The sequence below is a fragment of the Phyllobates terribilis genome, unplaced genomic scaffold, assembly GCF_046119375.1.
Source record: "Phyllobates terribilis strain yellow unplaced genomic scaffold, ASM4611937v1 Scaffold_11__3_contigs__length_659146591, whole genome shotgun sequence".
Lineage (NCBI taxonomy): Eukaryota > Metazoa > Chordata > Amphibia > Anura > Dendrobatidae > Phyllobates > Phyllobates terribilis.
The window spans coordinates 106,397,902-106,421,960 of NW_027362771.1; the positions used below are offsets into that span (position 1 = coordinate 106,397,902).

The 24,059-nt window shown below is 43.6% G+C and overlaps 1 protein-coding gene across 7 annotated transcripts in view; it reads right to left on the reverse strand.

The window, feature by feature from the left end:
* Nucleotides 1-24,059, reverse strand: part of BRD8 (bromodomain containing 8) — an 86,185-nt gene that overhangs the window by 25,367 nt on the left and 36,759 nt on the right. For 4 of the 7 annotated variants that reach the window (XM_073651410.1, XM_073651407.1, XM_073651405.1 and 1 more), the window contains exons 4-9: nt 22,140-22,189; nt 6,970-7,092; nt 1,892-1,972; nt 1,722-1,786; nt 405-541; nt 94-309 (exon numbers count right to left, since the gene is read on the reverse strand). In XM_073651410.1, the coding sequence (XP_073507511.1) occupies nt 94-309; nt 405-541; nt 1,722-1,786; nt 1,892-1,972; nt 6,970-7,092; nt 22,140-22,189 (672 nt within the window). The remainder of the gene's footprint in view (nt 1-93; nt 310-404; nt 542-1,721; nt 1,787-1,891; nt 1,973-6,969; nt 7,093-22,139; nt 22,190-24,059) is intronic. The other 3 variants (XM_073651408.1, XM_073651409.1, XM_073651406.1) reach the window with 2 other exon arrangements.

A 24,059-nucleotide genomic window follows, 5' to 3' on the forward strand; every position in this document is an offset into this window, starting at 1 on the left:
AGAAACTAGATTATGGGCAGATTTTACCTCCCTTGGCAAGACTTTGGGTTGTGTTGGGGCGCCTTCAGTGAGACCCAGGGAGGGGTTCCATACCAGCCGGGGACTTGTGGGCAACAGACTGCCTTTCTTCAGGAGCTCCGATAACAGCGGGGAGGGGGGTGGTGTTGCTTTCTGTCCCACCATCTTTTTCTGGGGAGAGTCATCCATCACAGGGGTCAACGGGGACTCCAAAGGGGCAGGAGGAGGAGGGGTGTCAGGAATGCCAATGAAGGAGGAGACAGGGGTGTTTGGTAAAGACCCCACACTTACCTAGAATAAAAATATAATTTTGCAAACATGCACGAGTTAATAAAATGCAAGTCACTGCCTATCTAAAAGAACAAAACTAAAAGAATTAAGCATACCCCCATGTTTCCCTCCTCTGTGCTATTTGGTGTCAGATCTCCTAAACCAAACTCTCCACCCGGTGATGAAGATCCAACAGATGTTCGACCTATTGTGCTTGAACTTCTGCGAGGAATATTCTTAGCTGCCTGACGCGCTGAAAAAGAGGATGCACATGTCAATGTAAAATGCAGAAAATATTTTATATTTATATACAATTTCACATTTAAACCTTGTAATGGACGGTAAGGGTGGTCAGACACAAACATAAAAGGACAAAGGAGAATGATGTGGGGAAAGAAAAAAAAAGCTGTGCACATACATTAGACTTAATGCACCACTCCAGCGGGATTTTATTGCATTTTATTTGTTTTTATTGCTTTTAATATAAGGTCCCTGCACTTAAGTCTTATTCCTACCCGCCGCCGTCTTCACCTTCTATTACTTCCACTCCCGTTGGTCTCCAGCAGTTTGTGACCTGCCAGAACGCTCCAGTGTTAACTGGGGCAAGCCAGAGGTCACTTTTCAATGCAGGTCCATGAGAGCCTTGTTCTGGCTTTCACAGACATGCATTGAGAGATTGTGACAGTTACTTCTGACTTTCAGACAGTCAGAAGTTACAGTCACGAAATGGAGCTGCGGGACCGTAGCGGCGCTGATATAAGTAGAGGAAAACGGTGGATAAGTAAAAGGCTAGGGGGCAAGGAACTTACAATAGAAGCACCATTCAGCGCTGAAATAGAAAAAAAAATGCTGAAGTGGAGCTTTAAGTCAGCCAAATCAGCCGATAAAGGTGGGATTAGCCACGATCTACAGATGATGTTGGTTGAAGCGGCTCGTTCATAGAAAACACAGTGGTGCTAGGTCAAGCATTCCTGTGTATGGTGAGTCAGGGGAGCGACTTGATGGCAGAAAGACACTGTCCAATATGTATTAATCTTAAAAGCTGACTTTATACATAAGTGTTGTAGTGATGTTTATAGCAGATGTGAGGAAAATGTTTTAGATGACTACATGGAAAAGCCCAGTAAAAATATAAATATATATACATATTACACACAAACACAGGTATTTTATTCTCATTATCCAGGGCCAGAGCCTTCTCCCTCTGCCCTGCTTACAATAAGACATATTATTTAATCCCATCCCTTGGCAGCTAAAATTAGAGCACATCATTACGATGTTAACCCCTGAAGGATGTTTGCGAATATTTGTAAATTGGCAAGATTTTCTGTACACTCCTAAAACAAAAATGGAAAAAAAATCTACCACTCATTTATTTTTGTCATTCACATCTAGATTTGGAGCTCCTTCACTAGAATGTTTTAAAACCTAACCTTGATAAGCAGCATCGGTTGCCTTCTTTTTCATCTCTGCTTCTTCCTCATCCTGTTTTTTCTTGCTACAAAATGTGGAGAGCAAAAAGATTCAGGTAAACAGAGTAAGTGTATTTGCTGAATAAGTTACAAAAAAAAAAATTCTGGAAGAAAACAGTAAATACACATACGCCACAATATTGTTCCACACTTCATCCAATTTGCTGTCCATGTGGCCACTCTGAATCAGCTCTGCTTCTTTCTTCAATTTTCTAGAAATCAAAAAAAGAATAAATACCTAATTATAAAATTACTTTTACAATCTTTGATTACCAGAACTAAACAGATCAAATATTCCTGTGTTCCAGATGCATGTAAACATTCACATAATAGAGGCGGTAAATTGCAGTAATACAACCACTGGCAAAAATAATGGAATCACCTGGCTCGGAGGATGTTCATTCACTTAACCTCTTCACGACATAGGGCGTATTAGTACGTATCTGTGCCCTGGGACTTATGGACCAGATACGTATTTATACGCTCTGGCGATTTCGCCCGCACTCAGGCTGTGCGGGCGCGATCGCCGCCGGGTGTCAGCTGATTGTCACAGCTGACACCCGGGGATATGTGCACCGCTCCCGACACATTAACCCCCGCAATGCTGCGATCGAAGTCGATCGCAGCATTGCGGTGGCAAGGGGAGGTGATCGCCGATACTCACCTCCTCTTCCGGCCTCCAGCGCTGTCTGCCGTGGCTTCCAGGATGTTGCCATGACGACCCGATGTCGTCATGACAACATCCGGGTCACCAGACAGCAGGAAGATTTTTTGGACATGCGCAGTGCATCTTCAAACTATCTTCTCCCTGTCCAGCGCTGACAGCCTGCAAGGCACAGGGATGGTGCTCCATCCCTATGCTATGCAGGCGATCAGAATAAAAAAAGTGAAAGTCCCATAGTGGGACAAAGTAAAAAAGTATAAAAACTGTCAGAACGTGAAATAAATAAATAAAAAATAAAAAAATTGTAAAAATATTTTTAAAAAAATAATCCACCAAAAATATAATGTACCCATCAATAAATATCAAAAAACAAAAAACAATAAAAGTACACATATTTGGTATCGCCGCGTCCGGAATGACCTGACCTATAAAACTGTCCCACTAGTTAACCCCTTCAGTGAACACGGTAAAAAATAAAAAACGAAGCAAAAAACAATGCTTTATCACCATACCGCCAAACAAAAAATAGAATAACACGTGATAAAAAAGACGAATATAAATAAAAATGGTACCGCTGAAAACGTCATCTCGTCCCGCAAAAAACAAGCCGCCATACAGCTCCATCAGCCGAAAAATAAAAAAGTTATAGCTCTCAGAAAAAAGCGATGCTAAAAAATAATTTTTTCTATAAAATTGCTTTTATTATGTAAAAGTGCAAAACATTGAAAAACGATATAAATGTGGTACAGCTGTAAACGTACTGATCCGAAGAATAAAGCTACCTTATCAATTTTACCACACGCGGAACAGAATAATAAAAAAAAAAAACAATTCCTGAATTGTTGGTTTTTGTTTATTCTGCCTCCCAAAAATCGGAATAGAAAGCGATCAAAAAATATCACATGCCTGAAAATGGCATCAATAACAACGTCAACTCATCCCGCAAAAAAAAAGCCATCACATGACTGTCTGCCAAAATCTGGAAAAATTATAGCTCTCAAAATATGGCGATGCAAAAACTAGATTTTACAAAAAATACGTCTTTTAGTGTGTGACAGCTGTCAATCATAAAAACCCGATATGATTCTGGTATCGCTGTAATCGCACTGACCCGAAGAATAAGGTCGTCTAATCACTTATACTGCACGAGGAACGGCGTGAAAAATAAACTCTCGGGTTAGGGTTGTGCTAGGGTTAGGGCTGGGGCTGGGTTTGGGGTTAGGGTTGTGATGGGGTTGGGATTTTTTTCAAAAGTAAAAAAAGATGACGATATGGCGACTAGTGTTGAGCGCAAGTGCTCGCTACTTGAGTTTGCATCGGGTGCTCTGGTATGCATTGAGTATCGTGGGTATTTGAGTGACATGCTCGAGTCTCCCCCCCATATGCTTCGCGGCCAAAAAAACTTTGCGGGGATTGCCTGCCATGCACGAGCGATCCCCGCATGTTTTTCTTGGGGTGTCTAATAACAGTGAAACATGCAGGGCAGGGACTCGAGCATGTCACTCGAGCACACGCAATACATGGTACATACCCTGAGTACCCGATGCAAACTCAAGTAGCGAGCACTTGCGCTCAAGACTAATGACAACTTATTCAATATGATGACCTAATGTTATCAAATTCTGTGTCGTACCTCTCGGTTCAAAATGTTCATTATACCCCCTAATAAAATCCTTGAGGGGTATAGTTTCCAAAATGGGGTCGCTTGTGGGGGAGCTCCACTGTTTAGGCACATCAGGGGCTCTCCAAACGCGACATGGTGTACGCTAACAAATTGAATGGAAAATCAGCTCAAATTGTTAGCGGACGCCATGTTGCGTTTGGAGAGCCCCTGCGTGCCTAAACATTGGAGCTCCCCCACAAGTGACCCCATTTTGGAAACTAGACCACCCAAGGCACCTATCTAGATGCATAGTGAGCACTTGGAACCCCCAGGTGCTTCACAAATTGATTCGTAAGAATGAAAGTGTTTTTTTTTCCACTTTTTCATTTTAACGAATCAATTTGTGAAGCACCTGGGGGTTCCAAGTGCTCACTATGCATCTAGATAGGTGCCTTGGGTGGTCTAGTTTCCAAAATGGGGTCACTTGTGGAAGAGCTCCAATGTTTAGGCACACAGGGGCTCTCCAAACGCAACATGGCGTCCGCTAATTATTCAAGCAAATTTTACAATCACAAAGTCAAATGGCGCTCCTTCCCTTCCGAGCCCTCCCGTGCGCCCAAACAGTGTTTTTTCCCCACATATGGGGTATCTGCATGCCCAGGGGAAATAGCACAACAAATTTTGGGGTCCATTTTTTCTTGTTACCCCTGTGAAAATAAAAAAAATTGGGTCTAAAGTAACATTTTTGTGAAAAAAGTTAAATGTTCATTTTTTTCTTCCACATTCCAAAATTCCTGTGAAGCACCTGAAGGGTTAATAAAGTTCTTGAATGTGGTTTTGAGCACCTTGAGGGGTGCAGTTTTTAGAATGGTGTCACTTTGGGGTATTTTCTGTCAAAGACCTCTCAAAGTGACTTCAAATGTGATGTGGTCCCTAAAAAAATGGTTTTGGAAATTTTGTTGGAAAAATGAGAAATCGCTGGTCAACTTTTAACCCTTATAGCTCCCTAACAAAAAAAATTTTCGTTCCAAAATTGTGCTGATGTAAAGTACACATGTGGGAAATGTTATTTATTAAGTATTTTGTGTGACATATCTCTCTGATTTAAGGGCATAAAAATTCAAATTTTGAAAATTGCAAAATTTTCAAAATTTTCGCCAAATTTCCGTTTTTTTCACAAATAAACGTAAGTGATATCGAAGAAATTTTACCACAATCATGAAGTACAATATGTCACGAAAAAACAGTCTCAGAATCAGGGGGATCCGTTGAAGCATTCCAGAGTAATTACCTCATAAAGTGACAGTGGTCAGAATTGTAAAAATTGGCCTGGTTATTAACGTGCAAACCACCCTCAGGGGTAAAGGAGTTAATGTTGTGGAGAAAAAACAGATCACAGACATGGCACAAAACTAAAGTCATTTCAAATGGCAACTTTAGGGCCTTAAGAATCACTAAAAGAAATCAAGATTAAAAATGTGGTACTCAGAAAGGGTCATTTTTTTCAGACCAAGCAGAGGGTATGAGTTTAATTTTTTTTTAAATTCTGTAGAAGCAAGGTTGAAAAGCAATGTCTGTCTTTCATTTGTTGATTTTCATAGATTTTTAATTTATTATTACTTTTGGCAGATTCAAGTTATTTCTATGACCACTGTGGGTTTTTCTTTCATTAAACGAGGGGTAGCAACAATTTTGACCAGGTGTGTATAAACATTTATGATTCCAGCAATTGTGGTATGATCAGACCATGTTCCTGCATGGTCAGACACAGCCATTACACAGTACATAGCAAGGACACAGTTAGGCTGTGTGCCCACTATGCAATTCCGCTGCAGAAACACTTAAAAAATGCTTGGTAGAAGGCCTGCTATTTTCCTCAATGATAATCCGTATGTGCTGTGCACATGCTGTGGAAATTTCCGCTGCGGATTATCATTGAGGAAAAATCTGCAGCACTACCAATTATTTTGCGTATTAGCGTATTCTCGCCGCCATTGACTTGCATTGAATCGCTTAATATCCGCATGACTACATGTGCACATGTGTATTAAGCGATTCAATGTGCGGATGGTACCCGGGTCTGGAGAAGAGGAAACTCTCCTCCAGACCCGGGTACCATGGAACCTGTAAAAAAAATAAAATAAAATAAAAAATATACATTATACTCACCTTCTGATGGCCCCCGGTCTCCATAGCGATGCGCCCTGGCTCCCCGGCAGCTTGTGATAGTCTAAAAGGACCTTCTATGATCTCATTTAGTGATGTGACAGGTCACGTGACCGCTGACGTCGGCGGTCACGTGACCTGTCACATGACTAAATGACGTCATGGAAGGTCCTTTTACACAACCGCGAGACACCGGGAAGACCAGACGCATCGGAAAAGGAGACCGGGGGCCATCGGAAGAGGAGTACATGGTTTTTTTTTTACCATTTTTTTTTTTAACTATCTTGGTCACACTATAGAAAATCCATGCCGGTTGCATGGATTTATATAGTGTGACCAAGTTGTCAAGCACTTTCCAAGTGATGCTAAAATCGCTTGGAAAGCGCTCGACAACCAGCATGCGAAATCGCATGTGTAAAAAGCGTGACAAAGGCTTGTCCCTGGTTGAAAAAACCCATGTACAATCCGCATGTACAATCCACATGCGTTTTATTCTGCCAGGGAGATGCAGAAACGCTCAGGAAAAATCCAGAGCATTTCTGCATCGTGGGCACTTAATCTTATAAGGCTCTTTCAGCACAGGAAAATTTTATTATCCAAGATCAATTGATTAAAATGTACTTTATTCATGAGACAACCCCTGTAAAAAGTTCTGAGAATAGCCAAAAAAGCATAGAAGTCGCATCTATCAGCATACCTTTTAGTTATGAAATAAAATATCCAAAACAGGAAAAAGCCTTTAATATGAACAGAAACTAAAAATACTAAACATGTACCTATATTTTTCTTGTGCTTCTTTAATCAATTTCTTCAATTCATCAATTCTTTCGGTTGTGAGTTTACGCACAATTACATCTTCAACAGTCTCTACAACTTCTCCCCGTTCTCCTCGTTTCCGTCTTAAAGCAATGTATAACAAAAAAAGAAAAAAGAAAAGAGGTTCGCTAAAAGTGCAAATAAAAGGAGTCAAACCGGCAGCACACAGCACTTCCAAGAAACAAAACATAGTTCTGCAAACAAGAGATCTTAACCCCCTTCAATTAACAGTGAGGATTCAAAGCACACCAATTTGCAGATGGATGTTGAGAAACACATCTACTGCAGATTGGATGCACATAAGAGCTGCTCTGAATGGTATAATAGCAGTCAGTATTCTGCAGCTCTACCAATCAACCAATCAGTGCGTAGGCTGTACTTTTGCACCGCTGAGGAAGCATGAAGCGGTGCCTGTCCACCTCCTCAGCATCAACAAGACAAATGTGACATCACTGCCTCTGCACCCTTTTACAAAGAATTATGAATGGCCACTGCGCATTGTGATGCATGTGTGTTAGGGAAAAGCGATAGCTGGGTGCAGAGTATGCACAGCGTGTCTAGCTGAATAAAGTTTAATAACAAAAATATATGATTTAATCATTTTTATAGAAATATTTTATTCCACCATAAAAATGTATATAGGGTATCAATATACCACTATAAACAATAGCACAAATTATGTGAATTGTTTTTTGCAAAAATGACCCAAGGATCCACGAGGTACTGTATGCACTTCCTGCTATTGCAGCTGTGTCCCCCACTGGACTGCTGGCAAAAACATTAGACAGGGAGACATGTGTCAGCTGCAGCCTTCTCATTCTGTCCAAAACCCAGTTTATTACACACTAAAGACCATGGAGATGCATTCTTAAATTGCACTTACACTGCACAAACAGGAATGAGCGCTCCTAGGAATACACACATTTAAAGAGGCATAGATGCTTATGACGAGAACATACACTGCTCAAAAAAATAAAGGGAACACTTAAACAACAGAATATAACTACAAGTAAATCAAACTGTACATTCAGGAAGCAACACTGATTGACAATCAATTTCACATGCTGTTGTGCAAATGGAATAGACAATAGATGGAAATTATTGGCAATTATCAAGACACACTCAATAAAGGAGTGGTTCTGCAGGTGGGGACCACAGACCACATCTCAGTACCAATGCTTTCTGGCTGACGTTTTGGTCACTTTTGAATGTTGGTTGTGCTTTCACACTTGTGGTAGCATGAGACGGACTCTACAACCCACAGAAGTTGCTCAGGTAGTGCAGCTCATCCAGGATGGCACATCAATGCGAGCTGTGGCAAGAAGGTTTGCTGTGTCTCTCAGGGTAGTGTCCAGACGCTGGAGGTGCTACCAGAAGACAGGCCAGTATACCAGGAGACGTGGAGGGGGCCGTAGGAGGGCAACAACCCAGCAGCAGGACCGCTACCTCCGCCTTTGTGCAAGGAGGAACAGGAGGAGCACTGCCAGAGCCCTGCAAAATTACCTCCAGCAGGCCACAAATGTGCATGTGTCTGCACAAACACTTAGAAACCAACTCCATGAGGGTGGTATGAGGGCCCGACGTCCACAGATGAGGGTTGTGCTCACAGCTCAACACCGTGCAGGACGCTTGGCATTTGCCACAGAACACCAGGATTGGCAAAGTCGCCACTGGCGACCTGTGCTCTTCACAGATGAAAGCAGGTTTACACTGAACACATGTGACAGACGTGACAGAGTCTGGAGACGCCATGGAGAGCGATCTGCGGCCTGCAAAATCCTTCAGCATGACCGGTTGGGCAGTGGGTCAGTAATGGTGTGGTGTGGCATTTCTTTGGAGGGCTGCACAAACCTCCATGTGCTTGCCGGAGGTAGCCTGACAGCCATTAGGTATCGAGATGAGATCCTCAGACCCCTTGTGAAACCATATGCTGGTGTGGTTGGCCCTGGGTTCCTCCTAATGCAGGACAATGCCAGACCTCATGTGGCTGGAGAGTGTCAGCAGTTCCTGCAAGACGAAGGCATTGAAGCTATGGATTGGCCTGCCCGTTCCCCAGACCCGAATCCGATTGAGCACATCTGGGACATCATGTCTAGCTCCATCCACCAACGTCACGTTGCACCACAGACTGTCCAGGAGTTGGCGGATGCTTTAGTCCAGGTCTGGGAGGAGATCCCACAGGAGACCATCCGCAACCTCATCAGAAGCATGCCCAGGCGTTGTAGGGAGGTCATACAGGCACGTGGAGGCCACACACAATACTGAGCCTCATTTTGACTAGTTTTAAGGACATTACATCAAAGTTGGATCAGCCTGTAGTGTGTTTTTCCACTTTAATTTTGGGGGTGACTCCAAATCCAGGCCTCCATTGGTTAATAAATTTGATTTCCATTGATGATTTTTGTGTGATTTTGTTGTGAACACATTCAACTTTGTACAGAACAAAAGTATTCAATGAGAATATTTCATTCATTCAGATCTAGGATGTGTTATTTGAGTGTTCCCTTTATTTTTTTGAGCAGTGTAGTTTTGCCTCTATACATATCACTAGTACAGCCACACCTAGAAAACGGTGTACAATTTTGGTCTTCGGTGTTGAAGGCTATAACTGAACTAAAGCGGGTGCAGAGAAGAGGGACCACGGTTATTAAAGGAAAGGGTGGACTGCAATAACAAGACCGGTTATTAAACTTTAGGTTATTCAATTTGGAAAAAACGAAGGCTTAGGGGCGATCTTATTACTACGTACAAATATATGAAGGGATAGTAGAGATCTTTCTAATGATCTTTTTACACTTCAGCAGGCAAGCATGACAAGGAACCTTTAGAGGTAAGAAGGTTTAATCATTAGTGATGAGCGAGAACTAAAATGCCCGGGTGCTCGGGTCAAGCAAATTGGAATACTCGGGTGCTCGACCCGAGCAACAAGCCCAATGTAAGTCTAATGGAAACTCGAGAATTTTTCAGGCGGTTCCCCCCCGGCGGTCTGTAGAGGGCCTAAAAATTGCCCAAATCAATGGGAACAGTGCTCAAATGACAAGGGAACAGCATGGGGAAGACCCCTGGAAGCATTTCTGATTCGCAGGTCACTGCTGTCAACAACGTTGTCAGAGGTATTAGGTCATTTTTACGGACTCACAATAAAACATACAAAAACGAAACCAAAATGGATTTTCCTGGGAAATATGTTAAGGAACATCCTTTCCAGGGTAATCACTTGTATATAAGGCAAAATAAATAACCAAAAACAAAAATACTCCTCCACACCTTGGGCTATGTTCACACGTAGCGTTTTTGATGCGTTTTTGCACTTTTACATTGCCTTCAGCCAAGACAAATGTATTCACTAAGAAATGTAATTTTAACATTTTACAACCTTATCTGGCCATGTGGTGTGTGACATCATCAGACACATGCATACAGTGCTGAAAAGACATGGCAACAGCATGGTGAAGACCTCTGGAAGCATCTCTGACTCCCAGGTCACTGCCTAAAAGTGTGCCCATCATAAGTGTTCCTTGGCGCATGTGACGATGCCTCCCGCCATGCACCTGTTATTGCAGACTTGCAATAATCACCGTCCACGTCCTTGTCCCAGTGCAGTATTCAGTTGTCCCTACCCCATTCCTTGGAATGCAAGCGCAAGTATGCAGCCAGCCACCCACAGGCTGCAACACTATACTGCCAAATTTTTGACAGCTGCTTGAACTTGAAATGTGGCCTTTTAGGCTTGTGGAGGCAGAAGCTGTCCACAATCTTATGGCGGCAGCGACCGGGTATCCACTCTGTCCCCAGCAGCCAATATTTGTCCCGGTGTCGTCTCCGCCTTCCACTAGCACGGGTCCCACAACATTACCCATGTCCTCCTCAGTGCACTTACAGGGAAGGACCGCCTAACCACAAACACGTGGACAGGTGAATGTGGCCAGGGAAGGTAAGGAGCCAGTCCACAGCTTTTTTTGCTGAGTTGTATTTCACCACAGCCATATTTTTTAGCTTGGTGAAAGGACTTGGGAAACCATATCTACCCAGCTGTCATTTCTCCCAGGAGGCCCTCTAAAGCGGTTTTCACTTCAAATGTGGCCATTTAGGCTCGTGGAGGTGGAAGCTTTTCATAACCTCATGCCGACGGCAGCCGGGTGTTCATACTCGGTCCCCAGCCGCCACTGTTTCTCCCGGGATCGTCTCCGCCTTCCACAAGCACGGGTCCCACAACATTACCCGTGCCCTCCCCAGTGCACTTACTGGGAAGGACCGCCTAACCACAAACATGTGGACAGGTGAATGTGGTCAGGGACGGTACAGAGCCAGTCCACAGCTTTTTTTGCTGAGTTGCATTTCACCACAGCCATATTCTTTAGCTTGGTGAAAGGACTTGGGAAACCATATCTACCCAGCTGTTATTTCTCACAGGAAGTCCTCTAAAGCAGCTTGCTGCAGAAGCAATGGTAGCCCGTCCAACATCAACTCGCACTTGTTGGTGGTGCTTTGACACAGAAACATCTTTCTTTGCGCATTTAATTTCATGACTACAGAGTTGGGCAATGGCCTGATCTGCAAAGCGGTTTGAGAAATAACATGCATAAGCACGTCCGATCCACATTAAAAAAAAAAGCAGCCATAGAGTGTGTGGGAACCTTCCCCCACACTTTTCTTAGCTTCTCGGCAGGGTTGGACGGATTCACCAGAAAACCGGAGACTACTCCGGTGGGCCCTGGCTTCTCCTTCAGGAGAGTTCATAGTGCCGAAGTGATGCCATGATGATGATAGAGGCCACCATCTGCTTAGTTTTCTGTTACTTGGAATGCAAGCGCAAGTATGCAGCCAGCCACCCACCCACAGGCCGCAATACTAAACTGCCAGATTTGTGGGCAGCTGCTTGCACTTGTGAAAAGCGGAAGCTTTTCACAACTTCATGCCTCATGTCCATACTCGGTCCTCAGCCGTCACTATTTCTCCCGGTGTTGTCTCCGCCTTCCACAAGCGAGGGTCCCTGAACATTACAGCTGGTACTTTTCTGTGGGAATATGCTTGCCTCCTACCAGCCTGGAATATTTACAGTAAACTATGGTACGACGCCATGATATTAGCACTGCCCCCAGTACCAGTAGCGAAGCCATCCCCTATTTCCTTCTCAGGAATTTTATTTGGTAGACTGAGTGGCTGCCCAAATACATTAGTTTCTCACAAAAGAGCTGAAGATAGAGTGGCAGTAGGAGCAAGTTTCTCCAGCCTGTTAGATATTAGAGGGTGAACGGCAGCACATTGGATCAGTGGATAGAACTGAAGCCTTGCAGCGCTGGGATCCTGGGTTCAAATCCCAGCAAGGACAACATCTGCAAGGACTTTGTACTTTCTCCCCATGTTTACGTGGGCTTCCACTTCAGTAAAAAAACAGCCATAGAGTGTCCGGGAACCTTCCCACACACTTTTCTTAGCCAGGACTGATTCTCGGCAGGGTTGGACGGTCCCAATAGAGAATCCTTTTGGTGTGCCCTGGCTTCTACATTAGGAGAGTTCATGACAGCGCTAACTTTGCAGCTGCTGTTTTTCAATCTGAAACAGCTTCTCAGTTGGAGTTGTATTTCACCACAGCCATATTCTTTAGCTCGGTGAAAGGACTGGCATAGCGGGAAACAGTATCTACTCCGGCTGTCATTTCTCCGTCACAAGGTTCCGCCCATTGTCCCACACGACCACGCCTGGCTTTATGTTCAGAGGGGAGAGCAACAGATTAGGCTGCGGTGTTACAGCTGTCAACAACTCTACAGCGCTGGGCGGTTTGTCACCTAAGCATTGCTGCAGTGCTTTCAGCTTGTGACTGATCTGGTCATTTCGGAGATGGAGGAGGAGGTGCAGGAGCTGAACAATGTGACTGCAAGGGCTGCCAAATATTCGGACGCAAACCAATACCCCTTTGAAGAGACATAGAGGAGGATCTCAGTAAAAAAAAATGTTCCCATTATAAAGGAGCGGGTCTCCTATAGTGGTAATTCCCATGCTGTGACTGCAAGGCCTGCCAAAATTTGGGAAAAAACCCACTAACAATTTAAAGACACAGAGCAGGGCCACAATAACGACAAATTCCCATTAGAAAGGAGAGGGTCTCCCATAGTGTTGGCTTATGCAGTGAATGCAAGGGCTGCCAAAAATTGGGAGGCACTCCAATGCCCCTTGGAAGAGACTTAGAGGGCCTCATAAAAAAACGTTCCCATTAGAAAGGAGTGGGTCTCCTATACTTGTAATGCCCATGCACTAAGTGTATGGGCTGACAAACATTTACCCCTGGGGGGTATACATGAACATACTGTATAATTTTATTTTTTTTATGGGCATCATAAACACCCTTTAAAAAAAAATTATGTGGGTGTTGCATCACGGACCACGGTCACCCTGGTGATATGGTGGTGGAGGAGGAGGACAAGAGCAAAGAGCCAAAATCAGGAAGCATATACCCGTGTGTGGGTGCGAAGTGGTGCATGGGAATACACCTCACAAAAAAAAAGACACTGGATTTGAGTTTATGTTACGCTGCTATCATTCGGTGGTGTTGAGAAGTCTGGCCTAATCCAGCCCTTGTTCATTTTTATAGGAGTCGGCCGGTCAGCATTTTCAGTTGACAGGCGGATGCGCTTATTAGTTATAATTCCACCAGCGGCACTAAAAAACCCGCTCTGATAAAACGTTGGCGGCAGGGCAGCCCAGGACCTCCAAGGCGTAGAGAGCCAGTTCATTCCACGCATCCAGCTTTGATACCCAATAATTATAAGGCACAGAAGAATCACAGAGGACGTTGGTACGGTCGGCAAGGTACTCTCTCAGTATCTTCCCAAACTTTTCACTCCTTGTGAGATTACCCAGCACCTCACGGCCTGTGTGATGGGAGGGTCTGAGAAAACTCTCCCAGAACTTTGACAGTGTTCCCCTGCCTCTGCTGGATTGCATTTTTGTCTCTCTCGCCTGTTCTCCTTGGTTATCCAATGAACTATGTCCTCTGCCGCCAGCATTTTCAGATGGGATTTTTTTTAATAGTTCCACAACAAGGGCCTTCTGGTACTGCCCCATTTTTGTAGACCTATCTGCCTCAGGAATAAGAGATATAAAGTTCTCTTTGTAGCGCGGGTCTAGAAGTGTCACCAACCAGTAATGACTCACCCAAAATTTATTTTGATAACACGAGAGTCATGGGAAAGCCAGCTTAACATAAACTCAGCCATGCGTGCCAGACTGCTAACAGGCAAGACATCCGTGTCCTCACCAAGAGGATGACTGACGATGCTCTCCTCCTCCTCTCTATCCTCTGGCCATCCACGCTGAACAGACGGTATGACAGTTGTGCAGGTAGTACCGTCTATAGCGCATGAAACTAGCTCCTGTCCTTCCTCCTCCTTTCCCTCATTGTCACCCAATCCACGTTGGGATGAGATGAGGCTGGGCTGTGTGTAATCACCCTGCATGGTTCCTTGCTCCATCTCATCGTGCTCCGCCTGCAATGCATCCTCTTTGATTGTGAGCAGAGAGCATTTCAGAAGACAGAGAAGTGGGATGGTGACGCTAATTATGGCGTCAACGCCGCTCACTATCTTGGTGGTGTCCTCAAAGTTTTGGAGGATGGTACATATATCTGACATCCATGTCCACTCCTGAGGTCTTATGTGTGGAGTCGAAACTGAATACCTAAAGCCTTGCTGATGCTGGTTCTCAACAACTGCCCTCTTCTGCTCACAAATCCTTCCCAACATCTGCAGTGTAGAGTTAGAATGCATGGGGACATCACATACCAGTCTGTGAGCCAGAAGCTGCAAACGCTGCTGAAACACGGCAAGGGCGGCGGAAGCTGTAGGTGACTTTCTAAAATGGGCACACTGGTGGCGTACTTTAACAAGCAGATCCGGCAGCTCCAGGTAGGATTTGAGAAACCGCTGAACCACGAGGTTAAGCACATGGGCCAGGCATGGTACGTGTGTGAGCTCGCCTCGCCTCAGAGCCGCCACCAGGTTCCGGCCATTGTCACACACGACCATGCCTGGCTGTAGGTTCAGCGGTGTGAGCCACAGATCTGCCTGCTTTTTCAGAGCTGTCCACAACTCTTCAGCATTGTGCGGTTTGTCACCTAAGCATATTAGAATCAGCACAGCCTGTTGCCGCTTGGCCAAGGCAGCGCTGCAGTGCTTCCAGCTTGTGACTGATGTTGTCATTTCGAAGATGGAGGCTGAAGAGGAGGAGGCGGCTGAGGAGGATGAGGTGCAGGAGCTGTAGACTGTGGGGGAAACCCTGATTGACCTAGGGCCCGCAATCCTTGGCGTCGGGAGGACGTGTTCCGTCCCAAGGTCCGACTGGGTCCCGGCTTCCACTATGTTAACCCAGTGTGCCGTCAGCGAGATGTACCGTCCCTGCCCACAAGCACTAGTTCACGTGTCCGTGGTTAGGTGGACTTTCCCGGTAACTGCTTTGCTGAGGGCAATGCTTTGGGATACGTGCTTGTGTAATGCGAGGACGGCACACCGGGAGAAATAGTGGCGGCTGGGGACCGAGTACCGAGGTACGGCCGCCGCCATCAGGTTGCGGAATGCTTCCGTCTCCACGAGCCTAAAAGGCAACATTTCGAGTGCAAGCAGTCATGAAATGTGTGAATTTAGTACTGTGGCCTGTGGGGCGTTGGCTGCGTATCTGCACTTGTGTTCCAAGGACTGGGGTATGGACAACTGAACGCTGTGCTGGGACAAGGACGTGCTTCCTGATGCTGCAACTTGAGAGTGTGCAACGACAGGTGCAGGGCAGGAGGCATCTTCGCATGCACCATGGACAGGGGATTGGCTTGTATGCACAACAGTGGAAGAAGCAATGGTGCCACCCGCAGACACTGTTCCTGGACCCTGGGGTTCGGCACACAAAGTCGGGTGCTTTGCTGCCATGTGCCTGATCATGCTGGTGGTGGTTAGGCTGGTCGTTTTGCCACCCCTGCTGAAAATGGCCTGGCAGGTGGTGCAAATGGTCTTTTTAGTGTTATCGGCAGAGTATTTAAAAAACAACCAGACTTGGGAAGACCTAAAAGTTGTACTGGCAACTTCCTTCGTGTTGGTGTTAAGGGGAACGGTAGCCTGCCTTCTTTCTGCGGCCACCACACTGTTTCTTTCTGCCTGTTGGGGTGCTCTGCCTCCCTCCCTCTGTGTGCTGCTGTCCTCACTCTGCATGTCCTCCTGCCAGGTTGGGTCAGTTACTATATCATCCACCACCTCGTCTTCCACTTCCGCACCCTGGTCCACCTCCAGACTTTCTGGCAATTGTGTCTCATCATCGTCCAACTCTTGTGACACTTTCCCACCCACTTCGTGTGACTGTGGATGCTCAAATATTTGGGCACTGCTACATGCGATCTCCTCTTGCCCCACTTCAAGTGGACCGGACGAGAAGCCCTAATCTATATATGGAAAAGCGAACAGCTCTTCGGAGTGTCCAAGTGTGGGATCAGTTGTCTCTGGGCACTTGGCATGGTGGGAGGAAGGAGGTTCAAGGTGAGGAATATGCGGTCCAGACTCATAGCTACTGAGACTTGACAGAGTGAAAGACAAGGTGGTGGTGGTGGCTAAGTGACTGGAAGCATTATCTGCTATCCAACCAATAACCTTTTCACACTGCTCTGTGTTCAATAGTGGTGTTCTGCGGTCCTCTATTAATTGGGACAGGAAGGTCGAGCGAGATGATGTGGGTGTTTGTTGTGGCACAATTTCAGCTTGCCCACAGCCTCGGCCTCTGCATGCACCATCACGTCCAGTTCCCCATCCCTTGCCCATTTTAAATGGGAGGACAATATCTTCAACGCTCACTACAAATGACTGAATTTGGAGCGAACTTATATGTGATCCGTGTGACGGACAAACCACAGTTTTAAATACCTGGCCTGAAGGTAACTATTTTGAACAGCAAACCGGTGTCAAAAACTTTGCTGACACACTGAAAAAAAAATTTCATGGAGGCCAGAAATGGCAGTATTTTCAGCACAATTCTATGTGATCCTTGTGACGGACAAACCACAGTTTTAAATAGCTGGATTTTTAGCGCTGTAATATGGAAAGAACCTAGCTGTATTCTGCAGTGCCAACAAGCAAATGGCGCAGAAAAACTGTTCTCTGGATTGCTTTTTAAGCAAATAATGAGGATTAAGAATCAAAAAAAAATTATTCCTGGCCGCTGAGAGCTGGGCCTATTTCTAGAAATATCTAACAGCAGCAGCAGACAGAAGTGGAATGGAGCCTCTTGGGCTATATGCACTGCAGTCTGCTATATACCCTGCCTGTCTGATATCTCTGCAGATGGATTAGTCCTCAGAAGGACTGTTTGTTGAGATCGATATATGTGTCTCTAATCTAGTTTGGTACACCTACACTAGCTAGAAACAAGCAAATCTCTCCCTAGCTCAGCAGTACCTCTCCCTACACTGTCTGATTCCGGAGTGACTGTGACGAGCATGGCGGCGCCAGGTCTGAAATAGACCTGATGACGCTGTGTGGCCAGCCAATCACTGTCATGCCACAACCAACATGGCTACGGCATTACAGTGAGTGGCAGGCAATCCCTGCATGTTCACTGGCACTCTGAAGAGAGCCAAACATGCAGGGAGGAGACCCGAGCTCCCGCCGAGCAACCCCAGAAATACTCGGCAAGCGCCGAGCACCTCGAGTAGTGAGAAGCTCGGGCGAGCACCAAGCAGTAGTGAACATGCTCGCTCATCACTATTAATCATCACTGATGGCGATTCTCCACTGTTAGAGCAGTGAAATTATGGAACTCTTGCCATACAATGTTGTAAAGGTTAATTCACTACAAAAGTACAAGGTGGGCCTGGAAGCATTTATAATATTACAGGTTATGGGTACTAGAATCTGTTTATTCAGGGAACTAGTCTGATTGCAGTATGGAGTCAGGAAGGAAATATTACCCCCATGTGGGTCAATTAGCATCAGCCTCATGGGGTTTTTGCCTCTCTCTGGATCAACATGTTAGGTTATAAGTTGAACTTGATGGACTTATGTCTACCTTCAACCTTAAAAACCTATGAAAACTAGTTTCTTGCTAACCAGACAATGTAAACAGACTGTGAAATCACTCAAACAACAAGAAAACCGATAGCTCATGACCTTTTTGTTTTCTTAAAAGATCATTTTCGGCAGCATATTGTTCTGTGTAAATTGGACCTGCGCTGTTGACGACAATGGCAGTCTAGGTGCATTGAGGGAACTATTATAGATCGTTCTGTGCACACAGTACATGCGGTGTTAATGTAATAGAAAACAGCTTTAATCAGTTCATTTTATGTTCCACCACATTGATATCAATACAAACTACAACCAATCCAACAATCAAAAAAAAAACCCAAGAACTCATGCTAAATTGATGAGAAAGTGATAAGTTATGAGTCTTGGAATGTACATGTTTTTATTATCCAAAAGTTTTAATATGTAAAAAATATATAAACTTATTTCATTTTGGCTAGTTTTGAAAAGGGGAGGTTACAAAGTCATTTATTTGTTTATTTTATAATTTTTTTGATAAAAAAAAAAAAAGAAAAAAAAAAAAGGGCAAAACAACCCAACAGCCACATACTGATCTTATCATGATGGAAAGGTCTATGGATATTGGTCCTTCGTCCTCAACACCTTCCAGACATACACCATACTTGTAGAGTTAATCAGAGTTGCCAGTTTGACTTTTTTTTTTTCTGGACAACTCATCAAAAAAAATCACGGACAGACAATATTTTTATGAACACGTTGCAAAATCATAATAAATCATTACGATTATAAGTGATAGATGTATACAGCCCATCATTCTGATATGAACACACTAGTTACATTCACTGTAAACCATAAAATGAGGATAATTAGCCAAAACAATCTGTATAAGTTTCTTCAGCTTCAAAAAAATAACGAACACCTTAAATTTTTTGTTTTGTGGATAGGTTAAAAAAGTGCAATATTTCTATGGACGGTTCTGGAATTTCTGGATGGTTGGCAACCCTGGTGTGAATGTGTATAGAGGGCGGGCTCGGGAGATAAGCCCACTTCATACACAGTGAGTGCCAGCTGTGTTATACAGGTAGGTCCAATTGCTGTTTGCCACTGAAATGCTGCTGTCTACAAGGCCTCGTTCAGACGTCCATGTTTAAAGATGCATGTGAAAAAATGATATCGATGTCATTAGTGTTGCGCATCAGTGTGTCTCCGTGTGTCCACTTTTACCATCAGTGCGTCATCCGTGTGTCCATTTTTACCATCAGTGTTTTTTCCAGTATGGATAAAGAAAAATATATTAAAAAGCTTCTCCTATACTTTGCAGTGGACAGACAGTACACAGATGCCAAACAAGGACATGTGCATAGCAGCATAGGTTATAATGGGTACATGTGGTATCCATGAAAAAAACGGATGCCACACGTACTGCGAACACGGACATGTGAATGAGGCCTTACAGCAGAATTTAAGTGATTAAATCATAGGGGAGTGTCTGTGTTGGCGTTCATCACCCCCCAGCTTCTGTCGCCTGAATTATCAATAGTGTGTCAAGCCGGGGGCAGAATGAACCCCAAATATAGCACTGATGAGGCCTTGTTTCTGCCAGTTGAGATGACATCTTTATTTATACTATTTTGGTGTACAAACAAATGCTTTAATTGCTCTCTACTTTGCTTTTTATTCTCATTTTGACATTCACAAAATGGGATAAATGTTTATATTTTATTAATACAGGTAATTATGAATGCAGTAATACCATATATTTAAAAAAAAATAACATTCTGCTATTTATATCTGGGGAAAAGGTTGGCGATTTAAACGTTAACATTTTTGGATTTTATTTTAAATAAGTCCTCCCATTAAGATTGTTTTTTTTTTATAAATCTGTGTATATGTATATGCAATTTAATGTGTTTACTCCCCTACTGACGCCTTCCCTGGGATCCAGTGTCATTCTGCTCCTCTTCTGAGTGACATCATTGCTCTTCAGACTCTCTGGGTCACACTGTGCTCTACATGACCCGGAAATGGCTTTTACAATGTAAGTCTATGGAGCGTCAGAACAAGGTTCTAAAGGCTTACATTGTAACAGAAACTTCCAAATAAGGCATAGATTGATCTGGATAGCCTGAAGAGTGGTGACATCACTGAGAAGAGGAGCAGAACGGGGCTGGATCCCAGAGAAGGCAGTGGTAGGTGATGAGAGAGCGTGTTCTGTTAACCCTTTTGCCGAGCATGCTTGGGTGCTCGCCGAGTATTTGCAGTGTGCTCGAATGTTATGTTTTAGTCACTGTGGGTGCATGATTTGCGACTGTTTGACAGCTTTAATACATGTGAGGAATGCCTAACAAACAGGCATTCCTCACATGTATTAAAGCTGTCAAACAGCCGCAAATCATGCACATGGAGTGACTTAAACATAACATTCGAGCATGCCGAAGATACTCGGAAAACACCCGAGCATGCTCATAAATCTCAAGTAACGAACATACTCGCTCATCACTAATGATTATTTTAATATACTCCCACTATACGACATGCACATATACACACATTTACAGAAATAAATCTTCATGGGGGGGGGGGTTCTACATAGCCCCCTTTGAGCGATAGTGAAATAAATCATCTCCAATGAAGCCTAGTCATAGGCTGGGATTCATAGCAAATCTCACATTGCAGAAATGGGGGCATTCAGAAGGCCCCTATGTGCCATGGTAACAAATCAGCACCTTGTAATAAACTAACTGAATGCAAATAATTCAACTCAGAAGCCCAGGTATGCTTTCATTACATCAGTTCTCTGATGAAGCTCTGAATTCAGGAGATTAGTTGGAAAGAGCCATGTCTGCCAGATATTTACTCTGCAATGGGAATTGCAGGATAATATAGCATTAAATGAGGCAGTTCATGAGAATGGCTATTCATATAATTCAAGAATGAGGAGGGTACAGCTGAGCAGTTCTGCATTCTGTCCCAGAAGCGTCTACAGAAGGGGTCCCCAACCTGTGGCTCATGGGACCACGATGGGAGGCTTATGGCTGTCTGCCAGCTTGGTGCATTAGCACCATGTTTAGCAAAGAGCAGGTCTGCAGATGGTGACACTGTGAGTAGCCCCACACAGAAGAGCAGATCTGGATGCACATATACTAGTGTTAGGGGTTTAGAGATAATTTAGGTTTGGTACGCTGAAGATATGATGATACTATCTGTCACAGAAGGTACTTAAAGCTGGAGGCCACAGTGTGCTCGGAGTGCTTGATGCGAGAATACTGAATGAAAGTATTGTGGGAACCCCTGGATCTTGGTATATTGCCTTGGTGTGATTTCAGTGGAAAAGCTTTGGTTGTCATTTTACTGGTAATGGGGGCTTTGGTTGTCACTACAGTGGAGGGTGCAGGTGCTGGATGTGGCTCGCGATCCTCTCTCAGAGCGGAGTGTGGTTCTCAAGTTCAGAAAGATTGGGGACCAGTGATCTACAGGGTGAGGGGTTGTCTTCATAAGACATCTTTAAACCTTACTGTAATATATGGCTCAGCATTTCATTACATTTCTTGTCTAGTGAATCCCCAGGTGCTATTTGTGTAGATTTGCAAAGGTCACAAACAACTGTATATGCTGGTAGATCATACTAATATATGCAATCAGCACTTTATCACAGCAGCGAACAAACTAATACACTGAAATCTTGACGGTTTTTCATGATTCATTTACTTTTACTCACTTATACTGTGCCATTAATTCCACAGAGCTTCACAGATATCATTGGCACTTTCCCAAATGAGGCTCACAAGCTAAATTCCCTATCAGTATGTCTGTAGTGTGGGAGGTAACTGGAGAACCTGGAGGAAACCCACGCAAACACGGGGAGAACATACAAAGTCCTTGCAGATGTTGTCTTGGGTGGGATGTGAATCCAGGACCCCAGTGCTGCAAGCCTGCAGGGCTAACCACTGAGCCATCATGCTACCCTACTGATGTATATTGGTTTTTGTGGTCCTAAACTCAAAAGGGAGAATTACAGTAGAGAACATGTATTTCCAAGGCTACCTGGAAAAAATATAAATAAAAAAAATAAAGAACAGACAAGTAAAACACTTTGCTCACAAATGTATACTCACTTTGGGGTCTCTGTGGTTTCCAAAAGCTCAGAATATTGTGAAGCACAATGCTGAGAATAAAGTAAAGCAAAACTAATATTGATGACTTCATGAAACAAAACATGGACTATTCATACAAGGTAACTTAAGAGATGCATATTATATTTAGACCGTCATATATAGACTGTAAAGCACAAGATTACAATGTTGGATGAGATATTACTAGAAATTAGTTTATGATGTCCATGTTTAGAGGGGTACTCCGGGAGATAAAACATTTTTGTACTATTCCTGCCCCCATACACTAACAAGATGAGATGGTCAGTGCAGTTATATGATCTTTTTAACCCTTGTAGTCAAGCAGATCAGAATTTTTTTTTTATATATATATATTTCATGTATTTAGTGTGGAGAATATATCTGCAAAATGATTTAGCTCAATTTGTAATATTGAAAAAGTTATAGCACCTTATAGGGAGCGCTCTCCGGGGCACTCGCGGTGCTCGTACCACGCAGGGCAAAATGGAGCATTTCCTGGGGCTTGTGTGTGTATGCTCTCTTAGCTTTTGGATTAACTTGACCAATAGATGGTCATTTCTGGGCAACATTTTAAAAAAACATCCTTAGTATTATAATCCTTAGTAATCACCTCACACTGATCAGAAATCTGATAGGTGAATCTGTACATATAAAGCAGAAAACATGTGTCCTGAAGGACCTCAAATCTCAGTTATGAAAACTGCCTCACAGTCAGACTGTTCTAGTTATCCATAGCAGCCAATCAGAGCTCAGCTTTCACTTTACCTCAGCAGCTTCAATGCTAGCGGCTATAGGCGATCTGTGTTGAATGTCGAGGCGAGAGGACCCTAATAAAGTTATTTGTGAATTTTAGAAGTTTAAAAAATTTGTGTAAATGGTTAAAAAATGGTCCAGAAATTATAAAGCGCGTTCATATTGTTCTAAAAAAAAAAAAATTTTGAGGCAACAACACACGAGTGAACAGGATTCTCAGTTTGCGAGCACGTCGGCAAAAAAATTAAGAACTATCAAGCTGCCCGTTTTGAGAGAATTTGGTTACTGCATTCTAATTTTTTCACATTGTTTTCAACATTTGCAAAACTTGAAAAAAGAATGTAAAATTCTCTCAGATGCCACATACAGGTTAGGATTTAAAATGAACATCAAGTGCTGCTGTAACAATGATTACATTGATTCCTCACAAATTATTGACAAAGCATTTGAAATCAATCGTCGCATTGTGTTAGTTGTTCGACAAGTAGGCCTAAATTTATTTTGCGGTTACCGGCAACGGAACATGTGAAAAAAAAAAAAAGGACTTTCAGAGAACAGTAATAGACATGATGAGAATGACTATTGGAGAACAGGCGGACACGACATGACCGATCTCATCACAGAAAAGAGAAGCTCTGAAGGAATTCTAGGAGCCCGAGGAAGGATCACTCTATGGTCCTGGAATAGCTGATTGATCGTAAGTAAACGGGTCTCTATGTAATCAGTACGAAAAAAAACTTGTGTTTTTCTCAAAACCACTTTTTTTTTTTTTGAAAAATCGGTGGCCACAAAATCTACAGAACCAATTGTTCAATTGAGTCGGGCTAGTGCACACAATTTCAACATACAGTTGTGCTTAAAAGTTTACATACCCCGGCAGAATTTTTCCTTTCTTGGCCTTGTTTCAGAGAATATGAATGAATGATAAAAAACTTTTTCTCCATTCATGGTTATTGGTTGGGTGAAGCCATTTATTGACAAACTACTGTGTTTTCTCTTTTTAAATCTTAATGACAACCAAAAACATCAAAATGACCCTGATCAAAAGTTCACATACCCCAGTTCTTAGTACCATGTATTGCCCCCTCTTACATCAATGACAGCTTGAAGTCTTTTGTAATAGTTGTGGATGGTAAAAAGCCTCCAGTT